This window comes from Bombyx mandarina, chromosome 05 (assembly GCF_030267445.1).
Source record: "Bombyx mandarina strain Sakado chromosome 05, ASM3026744v2".
NCBI classification, from domain to species: domain Eukaryota; kingdom Metazoa; phylum Arthropoda; class Insecta; order Lepidoptera; family Bombycidae; genus Bombyx; species Bombyx mandarina.
Window position 1 is genome coordinate 11,078,874 of NC_143212.1, and position 13,838 is coordinate 11,092,711.

At 35.7% G+C, this 13,838-nt stretch overlaps 1 protein-coding gene across 3 annotated transcripts in view; it reads left to right on the forward strand.

Annotated features, from left to right (window-relative positions):
- The first annotated feature begins 4,953 nt into the window (after nt 1-4,953).
- capt (adenylyl cyclase-associated protein 1) overlaps nt 4,954-13,838 on the forward strand; it is a 41,373-nt gene continuing 32,488 nt past the window's right edge. The window contains exons 1-2 of one of the 3 annotated variants that reach the window (XM_089727745.1): nt 8,360-8,518; nt 8,630-8,748. In XM_089727745.1, the coding sequence (XP_089583871.1) occupies nt 8,736-8,748 (13 nt within the window). In that variant the 5' untranslated portion in view covers nt 8,360-8,518; nt 8,630-8,735. Of the gene's footprint in view, nt 5,945-8,325; nt 8,519-8,629; nt 8,749-13,838 lie in introns of those variants that run through there. The other 2 variants (XM_028185028.2, XM_028185029.2) reach the window with 2 other exon arrangements.

The window sequence follows — 13,838 nt, forward strand, 5'->3', positions numbered from 1 at the left end:
ACTGACCCTAGCAAGAGCAGTGCTTCGCAGAATCTACCACCGGATCGGAAACGCGACTTACTGAGAAGATCCGGCGAGAAACTCAGGGGGCTATGTCTGGGTTAATTTACTCGCGAGTCTCGTCACAAGCTGCGGGTTGGACGAGAACGATGACCTATACCTACTTCGAATGCCTACAAGCAACGAGAGTGGGTCGCAAATAAAATGTCGCATTTGTACAATACAAAGAAAGCACATTATTTTTATTTATTTTATTTTTATTGTTTTGATGGGTGGACAAGCTCACAGTCCACCGGGTATTAAGTGGTTACTGGAGTCCATGGACACCTACAACTTTAATGCGCCACCCATCTTGAGATATAAGTTCTAAGGTCTCAGTATAGTTAAAACGGCTGCCCCACCTTTCAAACCGAAACGCATTGCTGCTTCACGGCAGAAATAGGTGGTGGTACCTACTCGTCGTGCAAACTCACAAGAGATCCTACCACCAGTAATTACGCAAATTATAATTTTGCGGGCTTAATTTTTATTACACGATGTTATTCCTTCACCGTGGAAGTCAATCGTGAACATTTGTCAAGTACGCACTTTATTAGAAAAATTGGTACCCGCCTGCGGGATTCGAACTCCGTCGCATCGCTAGATACGAATGCACCGGACGTCTTATCCTTTAGGCCACGACGATCAAAGTTTGACGTATTGCCAAATATTTTATTTCTTGCTCATTCTTTATCTGCATAATTGGGGGAGAAATGGTACACTTTAACTGACAATCGCAACTATAATAGGTACAAATTACATTGTATTAGGTACGAATTCAGAATTCTAGTCTGTACACATCGATATATCGATGTCTGTACATTATGCCGGCCACTCACATGCGGGCAAATATTCGTACATTGTACAAATGTTTACGCGCATGTGAAGGGCCGTCAAACATTCATTCGCAAACTTAGCAGCTGTGCAAATGGGTTCGCATACTCAATTTGCGAACCCGTTTGCGCTTCCTCCTACACTTGTTTACGAATTACTCCTCCTTTTTAATTCGTCAATAGAACATTGAAGAGAAAAAGAGTTTTGAATTCTTTCCCAGACATCATTAACAGCCATGCTGTTTTTATGGGATTTCTTTTGATGAAGATACGCTACACAGTAGACTTCACGAACTATGAAAATGGCGATACGTCCGTTACCTTCGCAATCGTCGGCGCAACTAGGCAAACGAATGTGTGGGAGACTACGCGAAGGTTCGCGGTTCGCGCGCTTTGATGTCTGTTAAAAAACCGACACAGCTTGAAAAACCACGAATGCAGCGAAAACTTTGCATAATAATTTGCAAATGTCGTCTTACACTTGCGGGTTTGCGTATTCGTGCGCATGTGAGTGACCGGTGTTAGATGGATTTAGTGTGACCAGCATTACAATTGAAGCAAAAATAGGAGAATTAAAAAAAGAAAATGAATAACTGTTTCACAACTTAATCCATTTCACGTTTGGAATTGTTTTATATAATTTATACATTTTTAAGTATTTTATAGCTGTCCAATCGATAATGTATAGCATCCCAGCAATAATCTAGCGGTAGGCAGTAGCTTGGCTCTGCCCCTGGCATTGCTGAAGTCCATGAGCGACGGTAACCACTCACCATCAGGTGGGCCGTATGCTCGTCTGCCTACAAGGGTAATAAAAAAAATGCTTTTCCAAAAATATTTATTGTGAATATTTTTTTATTGGTATCACAAATGATGTCGTTTTGTGACAAATAGAAATAACCTAGCTAAGACTGATTTTGGGAAAATTTTATACAACTTTATAATACAATAAACCGTGGATTAAAGCTCTACATGCATAATACTCCTAGTAATACTTCGGCTTAGCTGCGAGAAATTAAATAGTGGTAAGTAATTATACTAATTCGATTAGATTAAGCAACGCCACAAGCAAATGCTATTTACTTTCGGTATCTGAGTATACAACCGGTTGATTGTATTGTGATTGATAAAAATGTATGTAGATTATGATTTATAAACATTCATAAGAATGATAACAACGGAAACATATTTAATTTGTCTCTCAACATACCTATGTTAACGAAAAAAGTCACATTTTGAATTTTACATCCCTTTCCATGTAACTAATCTAACTCAGACTACACACACCCCGATCTAATTCACAAGCAATTTAAGAATCTAGCTAAGCAGGGCTATAAAAATTAAAGTTCAAATTTACAATATTGTTGATTAAATATTAGGAAATATTATGATTTAATCAACATACATATGTACACATTTCTTTCCAATTTATTTCAATTAATTGGATAAAAGTAAAATTTGGTTGTCTATTTACCCATAGATAATAAAAAATAGTTCTACAAAAATTATAATAATAATTAAATATATAATAATTAGTTCTAATACATATATTAAAAAACTATTAAGAGGGAAACCTGTGACATATTGGCTGGAACAGGTCTGACCGCTGACTGTAAATACTTTAGTTTATACTCAAGCAAAATGAGTAAGCTTTCTTGTACTTATAATACTTATATTAACACAAATAAAACAAATGCAACAAGTACAAGTGGTCCAGACCACCTTCAGATAGACAATAATTTAAGGAAAAGATATTAAATGCATTATACTTACTGATTGATTAATTTGACTAGTTTAAATTTCTACAGACAATCATAATTAAAACAAAAACAGGTTTTTTTGAATACTTTTGAAGTTATTTTCTTAAATTGGAAATACATACAAAGTTTTTTAAGAGCACTATTAAGATTTCTTCTTTCAAATTTCTTAATGTTCTACTGATAAAATTAATTTCAACAGTTCAATTCTTTTAGATTTTCATAGTATAGTTGCGTTGTAAACATGCTGTCTCAGTATAGGATGGGGATTTCGTGATTTTGTTATAATAACAGTGTCACACCCTGTTGTGAGCTCATATACATACTGGCTATTATTGCTGTGAAGCAGTCTTGCATTCCAGTTTTTCTTTTTGAGGTGTGGAACACCCATTAAGCATTACAATTGGAACTTCACCCTGAGGTCTTTATTTGGGTGGTGTTGTTTACATTATGATGTGTAATGGTTAAAATTGTAGCGGCTAGCAACACAAAAACATCAAGTGGGCTGTAGCTCATCATCCAATCAATGCAGTAAAAAATAATATTAATAACTAAACTATTCATCACACTGGAACACATTTTGGCATTTTGGGCGGAAAATCTAGGCAGTTGTCTATCTACCAGTAATTATTTATCTTTTTTTTTATTGCGTTTATGGGTGGACGAGCTCACAGCCCACCTGGTGTTAAGTGGTTACTGGAGCCCATAGACATCCACAACGTAAATGCGCCACCCACCTCGAAACATGAGTTCTAAAGTCTCATTTTTTACAGTACAACGGCTGCCCCACCCTTCAAACCATAATGCATTACTTACTCCTTCACTGCAGAAATCGGCAGGGTGGTGGTACCTACCCTTGCGGACTCACAAACTCACAAAACGTCCTACCACCAGTAATTACCTAAATTATAATTTTGCGAGTTTGATTTTTATTACATGACTAGCGGCCCGCTCCGGCTCCGCTCGGGTCAACAAAAATTTCAATGATATTTGAGGTTGTTTTATTTTTAAAATATAAGAACACTTATGGCGGCACAACTATAATAGTTAGACATATGCTGTCACGATACTTTTTGTAAATAATAATGTGTTCTACAAAGTCGTAGCACATTATTTTATTCTATCATCAATAGTTTTCACAGGGCACGCGGTGTAAAGAATGTTTTAGGTAATTTTTTTACAGCTTGGGTTACATTATTTGAGTTTTAGTAAGGATCCCTAATTTTTTTCAAAAAAGATGACAGCCTATGTCACTCGGGAATAGTGTAGCTTCCAAACAGTGAAAGAATTTTTCAAATCGGTTCAGTAGTTTCGGAGCCTATTCAATACAAACAAACAAACAAATCTTTCCTCTTTATAATATTATTATTAAGTATTAAGTATAGATTAGTATAGATATAATTCCTTCACCGTGTTATCTAAGGGTGTTTTATTAATTTACCTCCCTGTTACTGTTAATGGCGGCTAGTCAGCTAGCTGCATTCCTGACATTCTAAAAAAACATCGTGTATTTAAAAACTTTTCTAGAATCTCAGAACAGTTACCTGACACACATGATGATAAATTATAATTTATAATTTGGTAAAGTGTGAAAATTGGAAAGTGTTTTCTGATGAAAAAAATTGAAAGACAGTAAACATTCTTTTTTTTTTTTTTTTTATATAATTGCAATCTGCTGCTGCTTTCAGCAATTTCTGCCAGTGTCGTGTTATGGTTACACATGGAACATTGTACAGTGAACATTGAAATGGTTAAATCGTGTTGACATTTTGAAGGAATTCTACTAAATCTTTTTAATAAATCACATTGTCTGAAAAATTGTTAGTATAATAAAATTTTAAATAGTGAAGAAAACCCAAGTTAGACCTGTTGTACGTACAGAAAGCGGCGCATAAGGGGACTACTAATGACTGTTAGATCTTCGCGCCTAAATTTTCTATTTAAACGGCTTAATTTTATTATTTTATACTATTTCGTAGTAAAAACCCAATAATTGCGTTTTTAGAAGATTTTAAGAAATAATGGCGTGTATTATGTGCTATATTAATGTTTAGTTAGACCTTTTATACTGTTGAACGATTTCGTGGGAATAATACGAAAATTGAAACGAAATTACTTATACCTTACAACAATACAATACAAGTTCCATGTGCATATTCAATTAAATTTGACAATGTCGAAATACGTTAGGAGATGTCATGCACAGAAAACAGTGGGTCCCGAAATTGAGCAGTACTCGGTGAGGGTGGCTGAATGCGCCGAGCTGGCGGCGCATCCGCCCTGCGTCACTACCGGCAGTCGCCAGCCGCCGCGCGCCCGGCTGGACGAACTCATCACGCGCTACCCTTTATGAAAATTCATTTTTGTAACGTGTCTTAGTGACATAGATGTTCACACGAAATCTTTCTCTTAAGCGTTGTTATTCGGCTTAAACTGGAAGTTTTCATTCAGAAATTATTGATTGACGAGCTTGTTGAAAACTTGTAAATCTATTTGGTTTAAAAGGAAACAAAGTTTCTTCAAAATAGGATATTATAATTATGTTCAAAAGTTGCTGCGCGCGGCCTACTAAGAAACTTAGTAAAAGCAAATCGAAATCTGAACAAATTAACAAAATGAACGAATCAGGTGTCTTGGAAATAACCGAACAGGTAACAGATGATACTTCCGAGATAATAGAAAAGGATAATCAGCTAAAAGTAACCAAAGATTCTGGATTAGACGAGTGCAGTTTTATTACAGATGAGGAATCCAAAATTCTAGATGACAAATCTCCTAGCAGCCAGGATAAACTAATACTTGAAAAACCGACCAACGAAATATCTGTCGAATATCCCTCAAACAAAGAAGTTATGAAAAGAGATTTATGTCAAAAGCGTTTTTCGGTAGACTACAAAAGGAGTAGGTTAGATTTCAAACGTTTTTCTGTCGATTGCCGCCGTAATTCTGCTACTTTAGAGGAACTGACACGTCTCGAAGAAGAACTTGCTCGAACCAACGTCGACGTTCGCCCAGAGCCTCGCCGTAAATCATCCGGCATTCTTAAATCAACAGTGCATAACAGTGGCGATATAAATGAATATAAAACCAGCATCAAACAAGATTCATGCTCTGATGACGATGATGTTTTTGAAGAGAGTACGAATAAAGGGGATGGAGCCGGAAGTCCAAAAGACCCACCAGCTACGCCTGTTGGCCGCGATGAATTAGCTTTGCGTAGACACCGGTTCTTTTCCGATCTCGTGTGTGCTGCACGCGCAGCTGTGGAACATCGAGTACGTTTCGATCCACTAGGCCCTGTGGTAGCGGACTCAGGTAACGTTTGGAATTTCAAACTATTTTTTAATGACACAAAAAATATCTCATATCTGAAGATGTGATTCGTCATTCAAATAACTATCTAGTTAAACCGGGTGAATCGTTAACTCGTCGGTCAGCCCATCTACTGTTATAGAGAAAACTATTATAATCGGCATTTAATAAAATACTAGTGCTCCCCTTAGAGTATACATAAGCGAGCTACATACATAAGCTAGCTTGCTTATGTATGGCTTGCTTATATTTCTAAGGTGCTTCCGTAGTCGAAATTCGACTAAAATTAATTGAAATTATAAGTTTGAACATTATTATGGTACTATTATCAAAGACTATTATTATACTTCTATAATCACAGATTTCGCCAAAACTGCACTATAGACAAATAATATTAAAGATAAACAATATTAACCTATTCTCAATTTGACCAAAACAATAACAAAAGTTGACAATAAACAAAGATATGTGTATAGGCGTCAAATACACGGTAGTGTGTGTAATTTTTTTTATTGATTTAATATTTTTTTTATGCATAATTTAAAAAATATATTAACATTCTGCACTCCTCCTCTATATTATCTATAACTGTGGGAAATTACATACTCCTCCGTCCGCGCAACGGGCTTTTTGCTTCTTTTTGCTTCACGTATTAATATATAGATAATGTAATGGGCTGTGTATTTAATAAATTGCATTGCAGTGACAACTCCTTATATTTATTGAACTGGGAAGCAGAAACAATACAGAAAAAATAGATAAAAACTTTATAAGATAATTCAACAGAGGTTGATTATTATAATTTTTTTACAAACAGGATACTCGCTTTTTGCTATTTCGCGTTGTTAAAAATTTTAAAACTATATGAAGTACCTATTTAATTTATATTGAATTTTAACAATGCACGTTTATCCAAAAAGAAGAGTTCAACACTGGACGATATGCACTTTCATGGTTTTTATTTAGTTTATTATTTGCTTACAATTTTCCATTGTTTATAGAGCAGCTACGCATTTAGTCATTAAAAGATAAAAATCGATGCATTGGCATAATTCCAACTAAAATGCGACCACGTAACAATGAACACGAATGATAGTACGTACACATCATTGTTGTCGTATATAATTTCATGTTTGTTCACTTTTCTGAAGAAAAAAAAGAAAACATAATGAATAGAAATTTCCATTAGTTAGAAATCTACCAATGACAGTGTTATTACAATATTGTTTTCTATTGCAATATAATTATGGAGCCATGGGATCAATTTAGTGATGTCTGATCAATACAAAGAGTTCATTACATCAACGGAAATGCCATCAAATAAATATTGATCGATTTATGATAGTACTCAAATAAGCAATTCAACATGAATTACAATTTGTTTATGAATTCTATTTGAGTTGTATTTGAGTGCCATAGATAAACAGCACAGGGATATTAGCCGTATCGAAATTTTAATTTTGGTAATAAGTAACAAGATTTTATTGTTACACTGACCTTTTTGTACTTACATGACTAACGATACGCTACGGAATAAGTACAGAGCGTTTATAGGCATGTCTTAATGTTCCCTTGAGAAATAAGTTGAAGTTCATCATAAATTACTTTAGGTATTTGAATATGTATTAATAATATATTGTTGCGTTCTAAAGACTTTTATACAAATAAACATGTTAGAATAATGTAAAAGGAAAAAAAATATACTTCACTTAAAAGTAGCACCTCTTTTACAAGATGGTTTTATGGGAAGGTGGTGTTCTCATATATTGTTATTGAAACAGATTTATTTTAAAAAAAACCTTCCTTTTAGTCCTATGTTTTATTTACTTATTGGCTTCGTGAAAAACCTCATCCATTTAATGTAAGGTGGTTTCGGACATCATAGGCATCATGAACATCGTCACCCACCTGAGACCTAGCGGTTGAAGTCTCATTTGTATTGTATAGCGGCTATCTAACTCTTGAAACCGGAACGAATGGTGGCTTCGTGGTATTTACATTGTTTATAAACTGGTAACTGTGAGCGGTTCGAATCTCAAAATATATGGAATAGCTTAGTATAAAAAAAACTGCGACCTCTCGCGTCGAAGAAGGCAATGAATACTTAATGCAATTTTATTTAACATGTTACAAAGTCACCACACATTTACTTTGGCTCTTCGTCAAATCGCATAATCAATTTCACCTCGTTATTGGCCTGTAGTTCTAATACCTATGATATCAGTCTTGGTTAATAATCGACGTCATCGCAATGACTCATTATCATGGTTATAGGTGGGCGAATCGTTTGTAAGGTAGGAATGTTTTGGCTTGCACCAGCAGGTTTTCTGAGGAACGTTCGGTGAATATCGGTGCTTTGAGTCTGATTCACAGTTGGAGCGTCACACATCCGTCCTCATTGGCCGTACATGTTTTGCGCTAGCCAGTAGCCAGTACACAGAAGCGCGCGCGCATGTTTACACGCATTGTGGATTTTATTATCAGTGCATGAAAAAAGACGGTTTAGTGTGCTTGAAAAGTGTTTATAACTGTGAGTGATCTCATTAAACACTATAGGATATTTTTGTCGTTTTTCTGGTGAGAATTTAAATTTGATCTCATTTTTCGATTTGCTGAATCTAAATTAGATTTTCTATACATTTATTTTATTAGAGCAGTCATACAGTCACAATAATTTTATTATAACAGGCACTGATTTGCTGTTCATGTAAACTCGCTGGGATTCCAACCGGATATCAAGTAACTAACCGGTGTCATTCAACTGTATCTCTTCATTTGATATGTTCAGTAGTGCATGATTACCAACGGTAAGTGGTATACCGCTAATGTAGTATCTTGATTGTTCACAAGAGCTCTTATTCCTTCTATTACATGTATTGAACAGAACGCTAATCTTAATAATTGTTCATAGCTATTTCTCATATTCTGGTATTGTGAAAAAACTAGATATTAAAAAAGTAAGGTTATTGCCGAAAATTCAACTTGTAAAAATTGTATCAACTTGTAAAATAAACCTGTGAAAACATTTATCTCTATTCTAATATAACTATGTATTAGTACTGTCTTTGTACAAGTAGAGAAAAACAACAAAGACGACGAAAAGTATACGAAAAACATAAAAACTGGAAAAAATGAATTTATTCGTTTATTGGCATTTTCACTTACGTAACGGTTTTTTGGAAAATCACACACTTTGTTTGTGTTTATAATTGAAATGGTTACTACGCGGAATTGTTACTGGAATATTAATAACAAACCAACTAATACGAGATTAAAAATAGATTGAATATAAATCCGCCGCAGAAACGTATTTATTGTCGTCGGTCATGTAGAAAATGGAACTTCTGGTAAATGTATCTAAAACTGCAAAACTATCAGAAACGCCCATGAGTTGTTATCACGACTCAGTCATGAGGAAACGTTTATAAATAAACATTTTGAAATCATTACGCTTGTGGTAAATTAAGTAAATTGAGTTTGATGACCTCATACTCTTCATTATTTACCTAGAACAAATCAACAAAATCACAATAACCTTTAGAGCGGTATTATTATTTCGTTTGTAAGGTACAAATTATTTTGTTGTATCTAAAAAATAAATAATTATATGGTAATATCTTCAACCTGATTCATTTGAAGCATGATCAAATCGATTCCAATGATTTGAATCATAAAATGTTGTTGGCTTAGCAGTTTTGTTGTCACTTCGAAACATATTGGAGAGTCCGGCTGGCAGTTCTCCCAAGCTTAGCGTAAATATAGAATTCGTAATAATACTGGAAGGCAATTTTGACATCGGTTTTGTGACTAAACACTGTCTGTGTTGCCCTTGATTTTCTAGGGCAGGCGTCGTCAAAAATTGTAATGCGCTGCACGTAACGAATTGTTCTTAATTTAGTAAGTACATTCATTCGAAATAAAATTAACCATTAAAGTGGATTTACAGGTGTGTTGCTTACTCTACTCGTTCGGTTTTGAAGATTATAGAGCGAAACGAGAGATCTCTCCATATTTTGTGGAAAAGCTAAATGTTTAAGCGCTCTATGTTACAAATATCGTACGAAACAGTTCTTTTTTTTCTGTGTCAACAGGTGAAAGGCAATTTGATTTAAGCGACATTTTTGCAACTTTACAGGAGAGCCATTAAAGCTTCTTCAGCTATTTGAATGCGGTAAAAACAATTGAAGTTCAATTAAAAACATCGAATTGTTGATACTGATACCTACTGGTGGTTAGGACCTCTTGTAAGTCCGCGCGGGTAGGTAACACCACCCTGCCTATTCCTGGCGTGAAGCGGTAATGCGTTTCGGTTTGAAGGGTGGGGCAGCCGTTGTAACTATACTGAAACCTTAGAACTCATATCTCAAGGTGGCTGGTGGCATTTATGTTGTAGATGTCTATGGGCTCCAGTAACCACTTAACACCAGGTGGACTGTGAGCTCGTCCAACCATATAAGCAATAAATAAAAAACAAATAAAAAGCAACTTTAATTACAAAGATAAATGTCGCGTATTATAACCGAATCGTCGCCTAAACAAAAAGTCCTTCACTTCTCGATGTAATAATATATGCAGGATATTCTAAATTGATTAAAAAAATTATTTTAAACACACAATATTGCTGGAGAGTTACAAAATGCTTTGAAATGTTAATAGGCATGGTAGAGCAAAGCAGGTCAAGCGTAACAACACTTATTTAGTTTTTTTTTTTTTTTTTTTTTTTTTATTGCCCTTGTAGGCAGACGAGCATACGGCCCACCTGATGGTGAGTGGTTACCGTCGCCCATGGAATTCAGCAATGCCAGGGGCAGAGCCAAGCCGCTGCCTACCGCTTAATACTCTCCACAAGCCTCGTTTGAAGAAGGACATGTCATAGCGCTCGGGAAACACCGTGGAGGGGAGCTCATTCCATAGCCGGATGGTACGTGGCAAAAAAGACCTCTGGAAACGCACTGTAGATGACCGCAGTGGCTCCAGGTAGTATGGATGAACTCTACTCCGGTGGCGGGAGGTGCGATGGTAAAAACGAGATGCCGGTATCATCTCGAACAATTCCTCAGAGCACTCCCCATGGAACATACGGTACAAAATACAGAGGGAACCGAAGTCCCTCCGCAGACCCAGAGGTTCCAAACGATCCGTGAGACCGGGATTATCGACAATCCGAACGGCCCTCCTCTGTATGGAGTCAAATGGAAGAAGCTGGTATTTGGGAGCCCCGGCCCAGAGATGGGAGCAGTACTCCACGCGAGGCCGGACTTGTGCTTTATAAAGCAAAAGCCTTTGTCCAGGCGTGAAGTACCGCTTCGCTCTGTTGAGGACTCCCAGCATTTTGGACGCCAACTTGGCTTTGCCTTCCAAATGACTCCGAAACTGGACATCGCTCGAAATGTCGACCCCAAGTATCCCAATACTCTCGGAAGGTTGCAGGGATACTCCTTGGAATTGCGGCGCCATGACAAAGGGGTCCTTCTTCGCAGTGAACGCGCAAACTTGTGTCTTTAACGGGTTGAATTGAACCAAGTTCAATTCACCCCATTTGGAGACTCGCCCCAGAGAGTTCTCCACTTCAGACACAAGTTAGTATTGCTACTCTGTAGTTGCCATCCCAACTAAGCAGTATACTACATATTATATATGACGATTAACACATGTTACATCAATTAATGTATTCTGCACTACAGATGGTCCCGTTCAGTGATCTTATTTCGTTTGCTTACAATATCATATATAAAAATGAATTGCTGTTCGTTAGTCTCGCTAAAACTCGAGAACGGCTGGACCGATTTGGCTAATTTTGGTCTTGAATTATTCGTGGAAGTCCAGGGAAGGTTTAAAAGGTGAAAAATGTAAAAACGCTCGGAATTATATAAAAACAAACAATTTTGTTTTTCCTTTGATGTGTCCCCTTTATGTGTCTTTTATTTATCGATTGAGGCACTACGAAGTCTGCCGGGTCAGCTGAACGATAAATAAGTGTTCTGTCTAAGGGTATTCATCTACGAACATCTTTTATGATTAAATTAAAACATCAAGATTGTTACAAAGTTCCTTACCGATATTAAATTTCATCTCGTCGTTATTTTATTTAATTATAAGGTCTTCGGATAACTTAATCTGTTTACTGTAGAATTACTTAGATTTGTGTTTCTTGTACGAAATTGGTTTAAATTTGTACCTCTGAAGCTACTTTCGTTTTCTCCTTTTTATATATTGCTAAACATGAAAATTATGGTTGCACTTATTACTATTTAATTTAATTACTATTTAATTTTTAGATTCAAATACTATCACTACAAACTTTTTTCATGGTATAAAAAAAATTAGTGAATGTAGTGAGTATGGTGTAATAATAGTGTATAGATAGATTTTTTTATTATTTAAATGAAATTTTAAATCGCTCAGTGTGATTTTCATTCATACAGTATATTTCAATATAAATTATATAAGATTCTCTGAAACGAATGTCGCGTGTAAAACGCTCGACGAATAGTCGTGGTTATATTTTATGGTACACTAAGCCATAAGCGGTGACAAACAGTTTAGACTATGTAAGTATATTTGTCGTATTTTTAAAAAATATTCGTGGTTATGAATATTGGATTTGTTTGTAACTTTTAATAGCATAGTAGGCAGCTTATGTCCCTGGCGTTGTTGTCCAAGAACCTCAGTGGCCACTCTCTATGAGGTAGCCTTTATGCTCGTATATCTACTAACTCAACTAGAAATACATTGAGACAAGATTAGACTTAATTTAATTGGAACAACCGTTATCCTCTATCTTTTAAACCAAATTTCATGATTGCTCCGCGTAGTTAGGATGATAGTTACCGTTGCGGTAACGTGTATATTCTACCACTAGTACTTAAACTTTAGTTGATACGAGTCTAATGAAATACTTACTTAACAAATGTTTACGATTGAATTCCGCGGTGAAGGTATAACATCGTGTAGTATAAATCAAACCCACAAAATTATAATTTGCGTAATTACTGGTGGTAGGACCTCTTGTGAGTCCGTGCGGGTAGGTACCACCACCCTACCTATTTCTGCCGTGAAGCAGTAGTGCTTTTCGGTTTGAAGGGTAGAGCAGCCATTGTAACTATACTTCAGACCTTAGAACTTATATCTCAGGATGGGTAGCTCATTTATGTTGTAGATGTCTATGGGCTCCAATAACCACTTAACACCAGGTGGGCTGTGAGCTCGTCCACCCATCTAAGCAATAAAAAAAAAAGAAAAAAGTCTACTCGAGCAGTAATTTCTTGTGATTGATCTGCACATAATCGTGGAAATTAAATTAAGGTGGGACCCGAGTCAGTAGACCGAGTACGAAAAGACACCCGTTAATATTGATAAAAACATCAGCCTCCCTGACGGCGGCACCTTGTTGCGGCTCCAATAAAAACTGTTGTCGTAAACAAGCTTTACGTAATGTTGGTCGTGTTAGGGGTTTTAGATCTGTTTTGACCTTGTGCGTGCTACATTTCGAAATAAACACGCATTGGAAATTGTTAAAATTGTAAAAAACTAGATATAAAAAAAGAAAGATTATTATTGCAGAAAATTCAACTTGTAAAATAAACCTGTGAAAACATTTATCTCTATTCTAATATAACTATGTATTAGTATTAGTGCTGTCTTTGTACGAGCAGAGAAAAATAACAAAGACAAAAAATATACTTATTATAATATTTTTCGTGTATGTGCTTTTCGTCAAAGTAAAATACTCAAAGAAAAAAATAATTTATTCGTTTATTAGAATTTTTACCCGCGTAACGGTTTTTGGAAAATCTCAAATCGATTTTGACTGAAACACTTTTTAGGACGTTGGACGTGGGAATTAACTGTCTTTATATTAAAAAAAAGTAGTAATGGTAGTATTATTATGGATATA